This window comes from Rhipicephalus sanguineus, chromosome 1, assembly GCF_013339695.2.
Source record: "Rhipicephalus sanguineus isolate Rsan-2018 chromosome 1, BIME_Rsan_1.4, whole genome shotgun sequence".
Classification (NCBI taxonomy): Eukaryota; Metazoa; Arthropoda; class Arachnida; order Ixodida; family Ixodidae; genus Rhipicephalus; species Rhipicephalus sanguineus.
Genome location: NC_051176.1, coordinates 279,680,401 through 279,700,662, shown reverse-complemented (window position 1 = coordinate 279,700,662; position 20,262 = coordinate 279,680,401). Strand labels below are relative to the sequence as shown.

General features: G+C 46.1%; 1 protein-coding gene across 1 annotated transcript in view; it reads right to left on the bottom strand.

The window, feature by feature from the left end:
- Positions 1 to 882, bottom strand: part of LOC119382982 (homeobox protein HMX1) — a 96,675-nt gene extending 95,793 nt beyond the window's left edge. The window contains exon 1 of the mRNA XM_049411863.1: positions 175 to 882. Within this exon, the coding sequence (XP_049267820.1) occupies positions 175 to 334 (160 nt within the window). The 5' untranslated portion in view covers positions 335 to 882. The remainder of the gene's footprint in view (positions 1 to 174) is intronic.
- Positions 883 to 20,262: the final 19,380 nt, after the last annotated feature.

Below are 20,262 nucleotides of genomic sequence, written 5' to 3'. Positions count from 1 at the left end.
GAAAGCATGGTATAAAAACGGCGGTCGCGGATCAGTCTCGCGAGGAGTGACACACGGCTATCTAGGGAACCCCGCTGTCGTAATTCCGGACTAGCGTTCTTTGCGTTCCAGGTGCACGTGCGTCACTCTTCCGGGCTGAATTGGCGCTGAGCGAGCCTGTAAGCGTGCACGTACCGGGCCTGACCCACGGGTACCACGGCGTGGGCTTGGCGAGCAGCCCAGGTTCCCAGCAGAGCAGCGGAGGCTGGCGCTTGGGTTCGCTGCGGCTCAGGATGCTCGAGATGGAGAACGGGTTGGCCGACTTGGCCGCTTTGGACTCCGTGGTGAGCGCCATGCCGGCGGCGGCTTCCGGAAGGCTTCGAGCGGCCCGCAGCTGTGGCCGGAGCCCTCGGGGCCTCGGGGTCTCGGCGTCGGGCAGCCGCGAGTAGCGCGCGTGCGGCCGCTCCGAAGTTTCGCCGTCTCGCGAGGGCCGGGCCGCGTCCTAGCCCCGCCTTTGGGTCCCACCCCCGAAGGCGGGACGCGCTCTTCCCTTCCACGACCCGGTCGGGGAAAAGCGGCTATTAATATTGATACAAATTGTGGGCACTACGGGCGAGGGTGGCATGTTTTGGAGGCGGCAGCCATTTGTCTCCGGCGGACGAGGCGCGCTTAATTGGCGACAAATTAACCTGGACTGTTCCGGGACCGGCGCGCGCGGCCGCAGATTCCTGCCGTGGATATTACTTGAAGGGGGCAGGGGGGGAGGTTTCGTTGCTACCGGCGGGGGAAGAGATGCCGTTGCAGCCAAATCCGATTAGCCCCGGATTAGAGGCGGGGAAACGACAGAAAATTGGATCGGGGGCTCGCCGAGTGCGCGCACGCAGCCTTCATGCAAGCCAAATGAGCTGCGCGCGCCGTCGCCGGAAGGGCAACCAGCGGCGCAGCTGTGCTACAACCGCCGTCACCGGGTCGCAGTTGCGGGCTGAGCCAAGCGACGAGTGAGCGGCAATCCTGTCTACAGCGAGCCGCGGCGGTGTCGACCGGTGTGAAAACGCGCGGCAGGTTATCGCTGAGCGCGCGGCTGATTGGACGCCGCGCGCGGCACACACCCGACCAGAGTGCCGCCCAGATGATAGCGCGTAGTACATGGGCGCTCTCTCTTACGCGCCATTAGAAACCTGTCTGCGGAAGCGCGAAAAAGGAAGGGGGCGCCCTAATTTGTCGTCGAGCGAGAGGGCGCTCGCCGCCGTTGGGGACGAAAAAGGATCGCACCGGGAGCGAAGAAGTGAGGCGCTAATGCGACACTCCAATCACGGCGAACGCATTTCTCTATCAAGTAACACGGCGCTGCACGCAAATCAAGTGAGCTACACAAAGGTCTTGTCAGCGAATGTGAGGACAATTTCTGGAGATGACACAGTAGGTGTCAGTGCTCACTGGTCACCTTTTATCGAGCAATATAATAATAATAATAATAATAATAATAATAATAATAATAATAATAATAATAATAATAATAATAATAATATAATAATAATAATAATAATAATAATCAAATCAAATCAAATCAAACGTTTATTTAATGTGCCCAGGAACAACCGTAAGGTCTTTGTACTGGCGCACAAAAAAAAACAAAGGAAACATTCATAATAAAATATCAGGGATAAAAAACGTTACAAAATTGCACATATACAACTATGCGCAGGCAGAAAAAAAATATCAACAGTGTACAAGGCTATGTAAGTACAGTGCAAAGCTCGGAGCAGAACAACGACTGGGAGCTGTGAAAAACATCGAGCTCCAAAAAGTAAGCATTGTAAAGAAGTTGTATCCTGCCAATGGTCGAATTTTCACAGAGGCAGGCGGTTACATGAAAAGGTCTATTCTCTCTGGTCAGCTTACGTGGGATTCGGAAATTAAGACAGTTGAGCAGTACAGGGCAGGATATGATACCATGCACAAGCTTGTAAAGAAATAACAGATCAGCGCGATTTCGTCGGCAGCAAAGTGATGGCAATGATAATAATCCAGCAGCGTTAGAACGAGATCCAGAGTCATTTCTAGCGAAACGATGGTTGTAAATGCTTAGGAATTTTTTCTGGACTCGCTCAATGGCGTTGCTGCTGGAATTAGGAATGCCATTCCAGATCACAGATGCATACTCTAGTTGAGGAAGACATAGCGCGGTGTACAATTTTCGGAAGGGCACAGGAGAACGGAATTCTCTAGACATTCTGCAAACACAGCCTAGGGTGCGAAGACCCCGCAAAGCAACACGCTTAGCGTGAGCTAAGCGTATAATAATAATAATAATAATAATAATAATAATAATAATAATAATAATAATAATAATAATAATAATAATAATAATAATAATATATAATAATAATAATAATAATAATAATAATAATAATAATAATAATAATAATAAACAGTTTATTTAAATGCGTCCGTGAAGAAAGCGAGATCGCAGTGCTGGCGCACACATCACGTAGTAAAATCATCACATACCAAACAATAAGAACCCTCTAAAGGTGAAAATAAGTACATAAAGAGGGAGAATAAAGAGAAAACAACAACATAAAGAGAAAACAACAATTACCATCGGCGTATCCAGGCGGTGGGTAGGGGGAGGGGCAGGCTGGGGGTTAATAATACCACGAAAGTCACTGTCGAACTAGAGTCTTAAAGTTATCAATACATTAATCAGAATGCCAATATTAAATCCGGAAGCATGTTATTCGTCTTCGCTTAGAAGCTTGGTTGCGGTGAAGTTGGCGCGTAGGCGCGAACGCTCCTCTGTGCGACTGTAACTTATAAGGCTGCGGACGCACAGAACGCATCTCGAGACTGGTTTAAATGATTCAAAAGTAAATGGTGCTTTCGCTAAGCCGAATTTGGATGTGTATTTTGTGCGGTGGCCAGTCAACGAGGTTTTGCTGTACATCGAACAGTGGTTGCAATGTTGAACGTCTCCCGAAGATGGGCTTACGCGCACGTGCTGCTGCGTTATGCGAGGCGTCTGGTATATACGTTGTGGAAGCGCAACGTGAAGTCGTGCGTTAAATATCTTGCTAGGTTGACAAGGCCAACCACCAAAAATGTTTTTATTGCTTGTTTGCTACAGTGAGACCTTTTGTGTTTATTTATTTACTATATATGCGCGCAAAATACAGAGCTCATGCGAATGATGCAGGTAAAACAGATCTTAGTCACTGCAGTGACTAAGAAACATCAGTTTGCCATGAACCTGTCACACAGCCTATTAGAATTTGCAATGCTTTCTGTAAACATAAACCTTAAGGTTAATTCTTTTTATCCAAATAATAAGGAAACTTCGCACTAGTGGTGCCAAGCCTAAAGGAAGTGCGATGCTCTTTGTCTCTATTTATTTTCCTCTTTCTTTTCTCTCTTCTCTCAATTTTTTCTGTGTCTTTTCCATCTCTGTCTATTTCTTTCTTTCTCTCTCTATATATTTCGTTATCTTTCTCGCTGTTTCTATCTGTCTTTCCCTTTATTTTCTTTCTCTCTCTCTCTTTCTTTGATTTTCTCTCTTTCTGTCTTTCTTTCTCTTTCTGTTTTTTTCCCTTTCTTTCTGTCTGTTTCTCTCTTTCTTTCTATGCCGTGTTTTGCCCTCTCCTCTCTTCGTTTCCCTCCTCCCCCTCGCTTCCCTTTCCCACTATGCTATGTGTTGCTAGGCTGCTAGAGTGCCTGGATAGCCGAGTGGTTATACGATGCTCGCCTCGGATCGTGGGTACGCGGGTTCGAATGCCGCCTGGTCAAGAAATTTTTTTTCGCCAAGAATGTTTTTCTGCTTATGTTTCTTTCTACCTCTTTCTCTCTCTCTCTCTCTACTCGTCCTCTCGTCCATTCGAGTTATTGCGTCCCACGTCGGACAAATCGGCGCAGCGGGAAAGCGCGCGCCGGACGCACGAGTTCGGGGAGCGAAGCAGAAGATGAAGAAGAGGACGAAGCGGGCGAGAGCAGGCTGTGTTATTACGTTGCACGCGCTCGAAAGATAGAGGCCATTCATGATGACGATAGTTTCTGCGAACGCGTAAAGGTATAACGAAACCCGCCGCGGTGGTCCAATGGTTATGGTGCTCGCCTGCTGACCCGAAGGTCGCGGGATCGAATCCCGACCGTGGTGGCCACATTTCGATGGAGGCGAAATGCTAGAGGCCCGTGTATTTACATTCAGGTGCACGTTAAAGAACCCCCAGGTGGTCGAAATTTCCGGAGCCCTCCATCACGGCGTCTCTCATAATCATATCGTGGTTTCGGGACGTAAAACCCCAAATTTAATTAATTAATGGGTCGGTCGAATTGTCCAGGCCGTCATTGAATGTGTGCCTAAAATGAGCTCGTTATCCTCTTCACCATTTGAGCGGTTTGCATTTTGACTAGCAAAAAAAAAAATAAATAAATAAATAAATAAATAATGCAGACGCCATTGGTTTGACCAGCTATCTCATCCGAACTTGCCTAATCCGCTCTCATCACATTAATCGGGTTAGTTAGCTTTCACAGTAGACTCTTGCCGACATTTTCCCGGAATCTTTGCTTATTCACTTTGAGGGCTCGCTAAAAAAAAAAAAAAAGAAATCACTGGCCTAATTTGCGAGGCATTTCGTTCTTATACGTGCTGTTTGCCGTTGGAATGCCCGCTTATATAGGTAACGTAAGAATTGTCCGGCATCGCCCTTACGCAATGACTTATAGTGCGAGAGCGTCGTATATGAATGCGGCTCAAGGGTTTGTTATTATCTAACGATTCGTTTCATTCCTTCTCTTCTTCTCCCCCGCCCCCATTTATTTTTTAACAGCGGAGCTGTTTAGGCCAATCTTTATTCCGGGCAGAGTGAACAGAAAACTATCATCATCATGAACCGGCACGCGCTCTCTTCGTCCTCTTCATTTTCCGCTTCGCTCCCGGAACACGTGCGCCGATTTGACCGGCGCGGGATGCAATAACTTTGATGCGATGCGCGAGAGAACTAGCACAGAGAGAGAGAGAGAAAGATAGAAATAGAAAGTAAGAGAAAGAGAGAGATTCTTGGCGAGGCGGGATACCCGCGATTTGAAAGCAAGCGTCGCAACCACTCGGCTATCCAGGCACGCGAGCAGAGCATAGCCTTGTGTAGTATACGTATATAGCAAGGGGGTGGGAAAGAGAAGTGAGTGTGACGAGGAGATAAAGGATGCGGGGCGAAAATAAAGCATAGCATAAAAAGAATGAGAGAAGTAGAGAGAAAGAAAGGGAAGAAAGACAGAGAGAGAGAAACAAATAGAGACAATCAAAGAAAAAGAGAGAGACAAATAAATTGAGAGAGAGAGAGAAGGGAAGAAACATAGAAATAGCGAGGAATAGAAAGAAATATATAAAGAGAGAAAGAAAGAAATAGAAATAAACAGAGACAAAAAAGACGTAGAAAAGACAGATAAGATGAGAGAAAAAGAAAGAAAAAGAAAGAGAAGCAAAGAAGGTCGCCCAGCTCCGCATGTCCTCGAGGTTTGGCACCACTAGTGCGAAGCTGCCTTAGCTTTTTTACATATCGGGGGGAAGTTTCCAGTGGGGGGGGGGGGGGGGAGCATAGTTTGGTGTATGTGGATATGCATGCACAAACCACGGCTTCATCATGGTGTAGTATGGCCCCAGGTGTCTCGGAGAAAGACATCTTTAGCGGCACTGTCCGCGTACATTAGTGCGTCTACGTTATTAGCGATAGAGCTTTTGCCCAATTAGAAACAAACAAAAAAAAGCGAAGAAAACGAGTTGCACATTTTGTTATATAGGTATTCAGTTTGTAAAATGTATACGACTCAGCTCCATGTTCTTCGCTCTAAATTTGTGAGTTCTTTTTAATATTATCACAGGCTTGGTTTTTAAAGCCTTTGTCTTAAGCCTCTTGTGAATTGTATATACTTCAGAGATGTGTAACCACGCAAAATCTTACTTAAATATAGAGCATAGCGAGCTTTTACTTATAGTACCACTGACAGCCAAAGCTTTGTTCGTGATATTGGGGCTTTCATTAGAAGACTTGCTTTAGACAATAACGGAATGAAACTGCGAATACCACCATGGGACGTAGGAAAACAAGAACGAAAATATATTTTTGTTCTTGTTTTCGTTCATGTGCGACTGTAATCATTGCACCGAAATCTCAAACTGCGTGCTAGATGGCGCCACACTGAGAGCTTATAGAAGCTCGTACTATGTACTACCTGTATGTATCTCGCACTCTCCTAAGAGCGGATCTCAACCTCTCCACAGCAAGCCAGTTAAAAACAGAACACAACAGGATCTGAAGCGGTTATGAGTGAGAGCCTGCACAACGTCAGCCGCGCCGCGCACAAGAAAGTGGCAAAGTTTTCATCGCACATTCTTTCCGTTGCAGCTTCATGCAAATAACATGCCTCTCGACGGGGAGGATACCAGAATCTTGGAAGAATGCCAACATCATCTTGATCCATAAGAAAGGGGACGTCAATGACCTGAAAAATTACAGGCCCATAAGCTTACTGTCCGTTGTCTACAAGCTATTTACAAAAGTAATTGCTAACAGAATTAATACGACATTAGAGTTCAATCAACCAAGGGACCAGGCAGGATTTCGAATAACATTTAGTGTCGTTTTTTTCCATAATTTTTATACGCCTGAGGTAGGTTTGGCTGTCGAGATGTCTTTGTCTGCCAATGAGGGCGGCAGTTAAAATCAGAGTTCGTATTTTCCCTATGACGCATTCGTCAATTAAGACATAGCACACGCGAATCAGAGGTAAACCGCCCACGTCTGAACCAACTTTCTAGCATAATTTGTTGCATCCGTCATACTTTGTGTAATAAGTAGACGCTATTGTTCAGCTTGTTTTTCACGCTCATTTCAAATACTGTAAGCTCGACAGAAGCCTATGCGCCCCAAAGAAACATAAGCGAAGTGAAGCAGGAGAAAAAAAAAATGCGATTTTAAAAAATAAGTAATCCTAAACGTTACTTTCCTGTTGGTGCTTTCTACTTACTTAAATAAGCGAAAGCGAGGGAGAAAAAGAAATGTGGGCTTCGAAAGGCGGAATTTTCTCTTTGCTTTCTCACTTTCTATTGCCTTCTGTTGCCCTGTTAAGTTTGCACGTACACTCGTGTATGAAATGTGGCGGGCTCATCGTGACAAGCTGCATCGCTCCACAAACCCACGCGCGCCATCTGCCGGGCAGAATGTCTAAAATTACTGTTGTTACGGGGAGTACAAAGAAGTGTTCCTTTCATAAAGCCCAAAGAGCCAGCGGCAGTGGAATGGAGAGCGTAATCATCGCTACGAAGCCGACGAAACTGCACACCCGCTCACCTGACACTCGCAACCCGTTGGCTTTGCTTGAGAGTCATTTGGTAACAGTCGGCTCTGTATAGCGCATCCACTCCAGTACATGCGAAAACAGCGCCAAATGAACGAATCCATCGTCCAGTGCCGCCCATTTCTTTTTCATTCACTCATCTGCCTCGCGCGGGGTGTCGGCTTTCACTGCGCCCCGCGGCAGTACATGACGGGATGAGCCCGCCGAGGCCCGTAAGCACTCGGCTCGCTGCGCCAACCCTTTTCTGGCTGCGCGCCCGTTATTGCGGGTAATCAACAAAGTGCAATCAACGTTATAGGCACGCTCCTTTCTCTTGCTGCCTGCAGGTTGGCTCTTTGTCGCGCCCAACGTTGAGGGCCGCGGAAAGTGTTCGCGCACTCCGGCGAAAGACGGCGTTCCCTCCCCGTGGTATTTTCGAGAGGCCGTTCGCGGCACGCAGAACAGTCAGCAGAGACATGCATAGTGTACGCGACGTACGACGATAGAAACAAACTTACGCTATATGGAGAGTGCGCGCGGTGTTTTAATGGGACCAGCGGTGTGAATAGCAAAGTCTCGCAGGCTGTATTCTCGGCAGCGGACGCAATTAAATCCAGTTCTTTCACCGGTTGCGCGTCGCGGGTGTTCGGGTGCACAAGTTCTTGCATTACGCGTTTCTTTCGGAGTATTATTTCGTGCGTGTGGAGCGGATGTTGAGTAACTGTAATAATTTATCTTTCTACACCATACGACATGCATGGGTTTCAAGAGCGGGAGACGCCGCTCTGCCAAATATTTAGTACACGGGTAATTACCGGCATGGCGTTTTGTCGATGGGTGGGCGGCCCTGCGCTGCGCCGTGCGTGGGATAGCGAGATGCGTGCTTTTCAATTAGTAACAAATTGCAGTGCAGTTAACACGGACAAAAAAGAAGACAAAATACGAGGTTGATAGTTAGCGTTCGTTTGTCGTCTGGTGTCTTCTTTTGTGTCCGTGTTATTTGCACTACAATTTGTTACCGGTGCCGAACCGACAGGCCCAAAGAGCCACAATTGTGAACTGCTTTTAAATTGCTCCGTCCTATCACCGTCAGCGCTGCGCTTTTGTGTGGTGACAATCTTTTCTAAAATTTTGTAAGAGGAGGGTTCTTGCTGGGCAACTGCCGCCGTGTCTCGCCAAACTTTAGACCGACCTCAAACCAACGTCGAGTTCTAACGGTGAAGCTCGTCATCCGGCGTTTACCGTCATCCGAATGGTCGAAACCTGTCGACATGTTTACCGCATTTTAACGCAATACAAGAAGCATCCACGGAACTTCACGCTTAGCGAAAGAAAGAAAATCAGATTTCGCAATAATTTTCAATAACATATAGCATAATTACCGATCTTTGAATTATGCACAGTGGGTATTAATATACCCTTCTCTCTTTTTTTTTTCTCTTCCCTCCTCTCTATTTCTCGTCTTTCTATTCCCCTTCCCCGATCCCCCATTGTAGGGTAGCCAACCGGAAGTGTTTCTGGTTAACCTCCCTGCCTTCACCTTTTCTGTTTTCCTTCCTTCCTCCCTTCGGTGCCACCAAGACGAAAAATACAATTATCGGTTGAGGTGGTAAAATCTAAAAGAGATATGTTCATGATAGCCACACAGCAACTGCAGTGTTGCTATTCGAGATTTACAGCTCATATCCATCCACGTGTATACACAGGCGGTTTGTGTCATTAAAATTCCTCTACGCCGGCTTTTGTCATGCCACATTCATGATCGAGCAAACATTTAAAATGTTCTCGAACCCAATCGCTTATAATCATTGTTACCCGGACCTCTACTCAGACAGATGTAAACACTGCAATCAGCGGGCGGACCTAAAACACATTATCTGGGCTTGCCCCAGCATCGTGAAGGTGCCAAACAGCACATACATGAATGCGGAACAATGGAAGACCGCGCTTCTTAGCTCAAACATCGAGGAGGACCAACTACAAGTCGTCAGGCATGCAAGCCGAAGATGCCAAGGACTCCTAGCTGCCATCTAAGGGAGGGGAAGTAAACTCCCCTGACACTTGCCGTTTAAATAAAAGTTGTTTCTCTCTCTCTCTCTCGAGTGACATCTTCTACAGTTGCAGAACTGTCTGCAATTCTGAGGGGAACAGCGCAAAAAACGGGACGGAGAAAGATTGAACACACGACACAGCGCTTGTGTCGTGTGTTCAATCTTTCTCCGTCCCGTTTTTTGCGCTGTTCCCCTCAGTATCATGTACCAACTGGCCCTTCAAGAAACCCTTCTGTCTGCAATTCTGTGTACGTTGCGCTTTGTAACATCAGTAGAAAACGCCGAAGAATGGGTCATTCTTAGCGATTCGTAAGCCGCTCTCTCGTCGCTATACAAATCAGTGAGAAAAAAATCCTTAAGTTGTATGTTATTGTATCAGACTATAAAAGAACACACGAAAGCAAGCGCAAGGAAGCAGGTAATTGAATTTCTATGGATACAAGGACACTGCAGCATTCCTCGTAACAGTGCAGCTGACGCAGCTGCGAACCTGGAGCGCAATACCGTATAGAGACAATATCTCTCACGCAATGAAATCCGTCTGCTCCTGAGACATATCCTGTCTGCTTAACAAAAACCACTGCTTCGCTCAACGGCCTAAAGGTTCGTAGTTATATTTAATAGACCCTTGTATATAACTATCAATCCCGTCAGTTCTGAACCAAAACAATGATTTTGAAACTTTAGTGCAACGCGCGTCCTCGGCTCGGTACAGCATTTACGCGACACTTCCTATGCAGGATAAAGCGTGCGTCTAGTCCACAGTGATTTTGCAGCGACCCAGACGAGATGTGCACCTTCTACTCCACGGGTGCGTGAAATATGACGCAACACGAAATGTATTGCGAGCGAAATGTATTTCAAACCCCGCCTCCGTCTCGCCGAGGAAGTTTATGTTGTTTTATCCTTTATTCACTGCCCCCTTTGGTCACAGCACGCCCGATCACGCTAGTTTTAGCGAACGCCGGGGAGGGCGAATGACGACGACACCGGCACAGGGTCCGCAACCACAGCTTTGCTCTAAAAAAAAAAAAAGCATCAGCCATTCCACTCGGGGAAGGTGGTTTAACAGTGAAACTGTTATAGTGGTAAAGTTTTTACTCCCGATTTAGTAATTACGTGATATGTAATTAGACTCATTTCATGCAACTGTGTGATTGCCACGTACATCGATATACAAATACAGAGAGCTACACAATTTGCTCTGTGTTTTAGGTTTTCTCTTTTCGTCTCTTTTATTTTGTCACGCGAGTGATGATGGCCTTGTAGTCACTGTGATATACACTGCCAATGGCTCCAGGGCGACGCTGGTTAGCATCTTGACCATCGTCAAATCTACGCGCAGCCGTTAAAGAGCAGCATACACCTTCGTGGCCATGTATAGCACGTGACACGGTTCGACGCCGCGGCGGTCCGTGCGTCTTATCTCGCTACTGGCTTTGGAGAACCGAGCTCCGACGCGAGCGGTGGTATTCGTTTGGTTTTGTTTTTGGTCTTTCTTTCTCACTTTGTATAGGAGCGTTTTTCCACGCGGTCGCCACGAAATCCCGAATCCTAGCCATAGATAGCTTCGCTCTAATAACAGGGTTGTGTAGAATCCGGACGTGGCACGAAATAATAGAAACGCAAAGCTAACCCGAAGTCAAATGGCACGCAAGAATAAGTGGCAAGCGCAATCTGAAACAAAAGAATCGACTTCACGAGTCAAACTGACCACGAAATCACGAAATATTCATATGATCAGAAACGTGAGGTCTTTTCGAAGTCGTATATATCATGTGATCATTTTAGCAAAAGAAGCTGATTTTCCTCTAATCTATCGAAGCTTCTCTTCATGTCGACAAAAACAAGGAAGTAACATATAATGTGATCTGGGCCCCATATTCACAAAACTTCTCATTACTAACGGCTCCTTGTCAGTGGTCACCCGCTTCGCTTATATGACGGGGATTAAGATTGATTAGATTTTTTTAAAAAAAGACATTTCTAACATTAGATATTTTTATTAATATGCAGGCCCGGAGGTGTCCGAGACAGCGACAAAGTGAAGCCGAGGCGGCCACTTTGTCCACACAACTACAGACGTCGCGCGCTTCTGAGTCTCTACGTACGTATATACACTTCCTCTGCACATGAGGCGACAGAGCTATTAAAAAAGAGCGAGGTAAAACAGAAGAAAAGAAAAAAAAATGTACTCGCTTGCGGTGACAAACAATTGTCACGAGCTAAGATTGATGCTCGTTCTTCAATTTGCCAGCGGTGAGTAGTTCGACAGTGGCGCCAAATTGGACGAACAACGCAGTAAGGAATGGCCGCGAAAGCGCTCGCACGGGTGAGACAGTAGTCGAGGAAAGAATATAAGAAGCAGAGGGATGCTCTTCCCGGCGCCCTCCATCCGTCCTCGGTACAGAAGAGAACACTTGAACAAGGGGGGGGGGGTGGTTGGCATCCCACCGAGGTCTCTTACTCGTGGCGCTGAACAGACCGGCAACACGGCTCCCGACAGGCTACCACTGATGGACGACGTGCACTCTTGTCGCCCAGTGCTGGCGCGGGGAGCGAGAGAACCTGTCGCGACTGGTGGGTTGGGTTGTCACGGCGCCAACGCTAGTTGCGCCGGCGCCGCCGAACGACTACGACGATGCGTGTCGGACAGCGACAAACGAGATTGATTGTCGAATGTTCCATCCAATGCATCATTTTCGGTGGCCGCCGCTCGAAGTGCATGCGACCTCGCGGCGCGCAGGGGAGAGCGGGGGAGCCGCGGGAAGAGCAGTATTGGATGGGAAAGCGTCGCACGGCGGAAAACGCCTGCCGAGGACGCCGCTTTCTTTCTCGTCTTCTGACCCGACTGAAACATTGGGATGAGGCACTTATATCCCATTAGCGGAGAGAAAAAAAAATTACAATTACAGGGAGGGTGACAGGCTAGAGAAAGCACTGACCTGTTGATCTCCACTTTATGTAAAGGGCAAGCGGTTGGCAGCGAAGACTAGGCTAAGAAGACAGACTTATTCTCACATAATGCAACTGATAGAGGACTACCGAAAGGGTTGAGGTCTTCATTGATAATAATTGTCGGGGTTTTACGTCCCAAAACCACTATATGATTATAAGAGACGCCGTAGTGCAGGGCTCCTGACATTTCGACCACCTGGGGTTCTTTAACGTGCACCCATATCTAAGTACATAGGCCTCAAGCATTTTCACCTCCATCGAAAATGCCGTGGCTGGAATTCGATCCCACGACCTTCAGGCCAGCAGTCGAATACCATAACCACTAGACCACCGTGGCGGGTTTTGAGGTGTTCTGCGTCTACAAACAGAAAACAAATAGCAGACATGACAATTAATGAAGTCATCTGTTCTTTTAAAAGAGCTGAAAACAGATAAACATAATCAACAGTGTATGGCAGTCTAACGAAGAGTCTTTCTGATCTTTTTTTTTATGTATATAATTTGTGCATCTCAGAAAGAGAGAAGGAACTAAGAAAGTATATAAAAAAACAATGATGGAGTGGCGTTATATTCAGCTTTCATCGTTATACCGTTTTAACGTCATCCCCTTCTCTTAGTGATCTTCTGAGTTCATTCTCTCTTACTGAGTTGTACTCATTTCTGAAAACGTTAGGCAACACCAACTCGCCCAAGCTTGTATCATCTGGACTTCTTTTCACCATGAAAGTCCTTGACCTTTGAAGTAATTTGAATCGAGTGGGACTGCGAATATAGAATTAGTATTGGCCTGCCTTCCCGTCGTAGACAAAAATACGCGCGGATGAAGATGAGCGATAGTCGGATAAGTGCTTGCTGTCTTATGCCGGGCATCCAGCGTCCATGATGACGCCCCACAATATCAGAACTGTGCACACACTATGTAATCACACAAACTGTGAAAATGTGTGTATATACTGAATATGATTCTGCCTGCTGGGATATATTTATGTATTTTTTTCTTTTCTGCCTCAACATAACTGTCATATGGAAGAGAAGTTTAGCTTGTATTTAGGAGTGTTTGTTGGTGTGTTGATGGTTATCATTAGTACTTTTATGTTGTAATTACTTTAAAAAAAAAAGGTTACGAACAACACTATATCCAGTTTCTTTGGGGTTATTTTGAAGTTGTAAAGGCAGTGTTTCACAGCTCGCAACCTTTAAGCGGCTAATGAAAGCGCGTAGAACTTCTACGCGCGATTGGATTCATCCGTTGGTTTCAGAGTGTTTCATGCAGTCTCAATTGAAAATATGAAACTCCGTTTTCAAAACAATAGACAATGACACTCTGTCATTCTGTTAGGCATATTTATTTTTTTGTATGTGCATCCGTGCGTGCGTGAGGGAGCGAACAAGCGATCACGTTTTTTTTTGTGTGTGTGAGTGTTTCACGTATATTTTATGTCTTGTCATCTGCCAGCATAGGTACCCAGACGCGCGCGGGCGTGAGCATCAAGTTGGCATTTTATTTTTGCGATACAAAACTGCACGTAGACGCAGCTTGTTTCTCAGCCCTTCAAGGTGAAAAGAACTGTGAGTCTGCTCCGGTCCACTTCACTCCCTCAAATGAAGTTTCTTCGAACGATAAAATTTCAATAAATAATGGAAATTGAGGCCTCTCAGGTAGGTCACTGAAGTTCCCGTTTGTAGTGCTGTAACGCGAATTTCACCTGCACCTTAAAAAACAACAACTGGGCGATAGTATTCAGAAGACAGTTATACAGTGCGAACCTCAAGGGTCTCCTGTAAAGTTCGTTAAATGTTACACACTGAATAAACTTTGTAACGTTAAACGCTAACGACATCACATAGGGACACGGGGATTGTCGCAAGATCTTCTTGTCTTTGTTGTGTAACAATATTGTTAGATACTTTCATTTTCTCTATTCGGGGCACTCACTCACCTCTTTGTAAGCTATCGAAGCACTACTGTCACACTGTCGAAGTGCGCAAACTATCTATATTTGCATGCTTCCTCCAACGCGTATTCGGCGTCCAGTTTTGATTACCGCTGAACCACAATAGTTTCAACCGCGGGCGAGTTCATAGAGCGTTGCGAAACAGCGCTGGTTATGTCCCGAGATACTGTTCTCAGCGCGGTCTGAGAAGCCCCGAATAGCTGTGACGCCTGATGTGTACACTACGCTTGCGGTGGTCGCGGCATGCGAATTGAGGACCGTTCTGGATCGAATTTCCGCGCATTCTGCTCCGCTCCGTGACGATGGGAGTGCAACTATAGCCCCGCGCGGCCAAATGTACTACAGACACACCCGGCGGTCAGGAAGGGAGCACCTTTTATCTTTTTTCTCCCCCGCATTTGACGCAACCGCGGCCCCCTTCTCCGGGAGAGAACACTGAGAGCTGCCCGCGGAGGGGGGCAAGCCCCAAAACGTCGATCGATTCTAATCTGGGCCGATCCAGCTGTCGTCTTCTCCATTGGATGGAGCGGTGCGCTCCACACGTATACACGCATGCATTGCTGCCGTATCCTCCGCGTCGAGCTATTTGGGACGACGCCGCTCGGTTTTCCTGACAAGACAAATTGGGGGACACGTGTCACTGGGAGAAGCCGAAGCAGGCGCCATAGATTCTGCGGCCCGCGCCGAGTTGGTTTTTTTTTTCTTTCAGTCAAAGAGACGCCGAGGATGCCTTCTCCGGTCTTGGCACGGCTACACAGTATTCTTATATTCATATATAAATGTACGCTTCTTTGCATTTTTTGTCCTCGTAGTTCTTTAGCAAATGTTACACTTTTTGGTAAAACGTACGAGGTAGTGAGAGGGGGGCGCGGTCTTCTCTCACTTTCCGCAATTCCCCAAATTGGTCCTAAACTGAATGAAGGCGTCACGTTTTGGGACCACCTGCCGGGGGGGGGGGGGGGTCGTTCCAGGTTGGCATCGGCCAGAGTGCGAAAACGTTCAGTCTGAAAGATGACGAGGCAGCGTACCATAAAACAGTCAATCATGGTTCGATTACATGTTCGAGAGGTCGTTCGAACGAACATTGTGGGCAGATGTGTGTTTCAGAAAATGTATCCGAAAATCATACAGAACAGCACATATTTGGACTGTTCTTGCAGAATAGCATTGACCAAAGCGGCACGTACTTTAGAAGAATCGGGGTGAAAATCTGAACGGTAATTAAGAAAAATTTGCTAATTAACTTTTCATCTAGAACGAGAAGGTACCCGAACCTAATGGAAGACTGGAAGTTCTTTACACATACTAATATTGTCCGTTTAACATTTACAAAATGTAGATGCTACTAATTTTTACATATTGACGAAGTCCGGCGAATTTTGCGCAGGGAACCGAAACCGAATTTTCAAAGTGCGCAATTGCAGCGACCTTCGGTATAGCCCGCAGTGAAATCATTTTTCTCTCGCACTGACAGGCAAGGGTGAGAGGGCGCCGTTATCGATTTTGTTCATTTCATTGCTGCACCTGATATTCGCTCGAGCGCGACGCTTGCTCATCCTCGCCTAGTAATGCGACGAGTAAAACAATGACGTCACATTAGGTTTTACTGAAGGTCGCCGCAACTGAGCCCTTTGAAAATTCGGTTGCAGTTCCCTGGAAGAAATTAACGGGATTTCTTCATTCTGTAGAAATTAGCAGCTTCGCCTTTTTGCAAATCTTAAAACGGATTTTGATAGCCTGTGTAAAGAACTTCCATTCTTCCATTAGGTTCGAGCATCTCCCTGTACTGGTTTCAATGTTAATTAGTCGTTTTTGTTAACTAAGGTTGTAAATGTCACTCCCACGCATTTTGGAGGGCGTGCCGGTGTGACGAAAGCATACCCAAAAGAGATGTGCCTTCTGTATTTGATAAGATTTTCAGACACATTATCTGAAACAATTTCTATTGCAGGGACCGTGAATTACAAACATGAAGTGAGAATAATCAAGGGACCTCAAGGATCTTTGCTTCCCAACATTCTCCAAGGTTAACCTCCCAGCTGAAGCGACTGGAACTCGTCACGGCATAGGAAGTATACAGAGGCTGTGTCAGCATTTCTCACTATGGGCAAGCTGCATAGATGGGGAATTGCTTGCGGTCGAGGACGTAACGGCTCCGGTCGAGGTTCGTGAGACGATAATACCGTAACACAAAGCTTGGGAAAGAAAACGGTCACAGCGATTTTAACCGTGTCTCTTACTTTTCGAATTTCAATGAAAAAGTGTAATTTGGAGTGTTTCACGAAAGTCACCTGTCCCTGAACCTGTAGCATCCAGATCATAAAGGATAGTCTTAACGTTTCATGTGTATTGCCACAACCTATACAATGAGCAGACGTTTAAGGTTTATAATATATTTTACTTTCAAACTAATGAAAAGCACATACTTTTTCGCGATTGCCGTTATTAGTTGGTATTGCGTTAACGAATTTTTCAGCGAAATGTCGCCTATTTCAGCAGTTGTTTATTAGCTCACTTGACGTCACATGTTTTATGTCTGCATGTAGTGTCACTAAACTTAAGTGTACTAAATAAATGTAAAAGACACGATGTTAAGCATGCACAGGTAAAAGTGAGCTCTTGTTACAACACGGGCGGTAACAGAGCGCTGGCTGCAGAGGCCGCCCGCTTCGTGCTCTCTCACACTTATACTCGTGTCCGATTCTCAAGATTACGTAATCTTCGAAGCTAGGTGCGCGGTATCATACAAAGCACACGAAACCAGCAGCCATCTGTAACGGTGCTCGCACCCCCACAGATACCTTCAAGTTGCGCTCAGCAGTGTCGACAGCCATGCGCACTCACTGTCGCAGTAGACGAGGAGGAAGGCGTGGACCTCGCAACCCTACTCTCCCTCCCCACTTCTTTCACGCTAGTGATCACGTGGCATTCAATAACGAGCGCGCTGGGAAATGGCGTGCAGCAAGCCAGAACCCTTCTCTGCTCACCCTCTCGCACTTCACCTCGCTCTCCATAACAACATTCTGTGCACTTGGCGCTCATTTGGAATTTATAGGAAACATCACGGCAACGGCAAAAATTTTTCTGGAGGCTATATATAACTATAGCCGCCTTAAAAATTAAATGTGCATGGTACTGTCATTGTATATAACTCTGGTAATATGTACTCAAACCCATACGTGAAGCAATTTTTTCTCTGTAAAGCGTGCTTTGCCCTTGGCACACGTGCTTTAGGAGAAGGTAAAAGAAAATGGAAGGAGACATTTCTTTTACAGCGGAGCTGTTAAGCTTTCGTAATGCCGTTAGTCGTCGACATAAAACTATCATCATAATAAACCGACACGCGCTCTCTTTGTCCTCTTCATCTCCTGCTTCGCTCTCAGAACACATGTTCCCATTTGTCCTGCGTGGGATGCAGTAACTCTGATGGACGAGAGAACGAGTACAGAGAGAGAGAAAGAAAGAGAAGGAAAAAGAAAAATTCTTGGCGAAAAAATTTTCTTGGCGTGGCGGGATTCGAACCCGCGTACCCACAATCCGTATGCGAGCGTCGTAACTATTCGGCTATCCAGGCACGCTAGCAGAGCATAGCATAGCCTTGTATAGTATATTGTAGCAAGGGGATGGAAAAGTGAAACGAGGATGAAGAGGAGAGATGTGAAGGTGAGGAGGAGGGTAAGGAGGACGGGAGAGAGTAAAGCATAGCATAAAAAAGAAGAGAAAGAGAGAAATAAAGAGAAAGGAAGGGAAGAAACACAGAAAGAAAGAGAGAAAAAGAAATAGACAGAGAAAGAGATAGCAAGAAAGATGAAGCTAGAAATGGAGCGAAAGAGAGAGAAAGAAGGGTAAGAATGAGAAATAAACAAGGAAAGCAGCCCAGCTCCGTGCTTTCTTCAGGCTTGGCACCACTAGTGCGAAGCTGCCTTATTTATTTATTTTTTGTAAAAAACTGTTATTGTTTCGAATATAAGTGGGTTGGAGGAATTCAATGTGAAAATGTGATCGCTATTAATTCATTGTGTTGTGAACGTCGATTCACAATGCAGTGAACCAATTATCAGAATGCCTGTGGTAAGTGGTCTGGCGATTCAGTGCCGACTCTTTCGTTATGGCTAGCGAAAATTCCGTGTTTCTCGCCTAAGCTACGTTGGCAGCTGAGCTTCGATGATGCCGTTCCACGAGGACCTGCCACCCATCGTACTTCCGCTCAATGCCTTGGCTTGATTGATGTTACTATATTTACGTTCCTTTCTTTGAACGATTATTTACGCACCTCCTCAGCAGACGCGCAAGAGTAGTCAGCGTGCTGGTGACTAGAACCAGAGCTATTCATAATAAACTTGACTTAAATCAGGACGATACAAGACAGGCAAGCCGCCCTCCAAGTCTTTTTCTTTTTCGCTACTTTGGAATTACATAAGCAGCCCAGGGTTACCGTTGGGTAGGTTTTAAAAGGAGCCAGAACTCACGAAAAAAGCCAACAGTAGCCGTGCCTCTAAACTTAGCGCCCTATTTGTAGCCCAATAGAACACAGTTGAATAGGGTTTTTTTTATGAGTAAAGATTAAATAATCTGAATCAGACTGAAAATGAAGAGTACAAATATACTTTCACTTTTGCATGTTCTTCAAGCGAAGGCGCGTTATAAAATAAATAAATAAACGTTGAATTCGATGTTGCTTTGCTTATCTGAAATATATATATTTTCGCCAGAGTAATTTTGGCGCGGTCTGTTCAAGAATTCCTTAACTATGTTGAACGTTCAAACAGTCTTATCCTGCAGATGTAGGCCAAATATTATTCGTAGGATTGCCATGAGGGAGTTCAGCTTCAGTTTGTTTCGGATATTTGTTTTCCTTAAGCCTATACAACCCCACACCACCCCCACACACGCACACGCGCACACACACGCGCACACACACAAAACACGCGCTCGGCATAGCCTTAGAAAGTGGAAGGCACAAATTTTCAGTGCCCCATGCGCCAAGTGTAGAAATGGGCATTGAGCATAAGTATCCTTGTACAATGCTGCTGCGTGCCAGAGTGTCAAACATGATCTGTGATGGAGTGCACCGCTAACCTTTTACAGCTGTCGTACTTCTGACTCTTGCCTGAATAAGGAACACCCGAAAAAATGCTGTGGCAGCTTCTGTATTTTTTCAGGACTCATATTATCGGGATCCTAGTCGCGTAGTGCACGGATAGTAAGTAATAAGCCACCTCGCTTAAATTCTCGGAAGAATATAAACGAAGTGGCTAACGCAGCTGCACGAGGACTTACTATCCCTGTACTACGCGACCAGGATCCCGATAATATGCAGGAGGAGAACAGGGACCGATTACTCACATATAATCAAGTGACGAAGCATTATTATATGAACAGAAGAGAATTCCCAGTGCCGCACGCTAAGCTCAATAGAGCTCAAGCGGTGATTCTGAGATTGTTACAGACAGGCACTTACCCGAATCTAAACTTTATTAGCAAGATATAGCCAGAAAGGGAGATACAAATCCATTGCGAGAAGTGCAATGGCATCATTACCCTGGATCACATGCTGTGGCAGTGTCCTGTGGCTTTCACAGACTGTGACAAGGAAAGAGACTGCTGGCAAAGAGTCCTTCACAGTGGAGCTCTCTCAGATCAAGCACAGGCCGTCCAGAAGGCCCACGATATGGCGGTAAGGTTAAACCTTACTGTCCCAACGTGGGAGCCGCCTGCGTCAACTTAGGATTGATCTTCAGGACCCGAATAAAGTTCATCATACCATACCATCTTCGCGTTTTCGTCATCATGCGGACTGATGACATGCAGTCTCAGAAGTCCAGAGGAAGCATTCGGAAGCCGCTGCTGGAGTTGTATTGTCATTTCCTACAGGAACTGGAAGCATCGCTCAGTCACGATCCCTTGGAGTTATCCTCTCCGAAGACGTAGCCTAGGTACACTATCTCTGGTTGCAGGAATGTAGACTTCGTTTTCCCCCGGTCCAG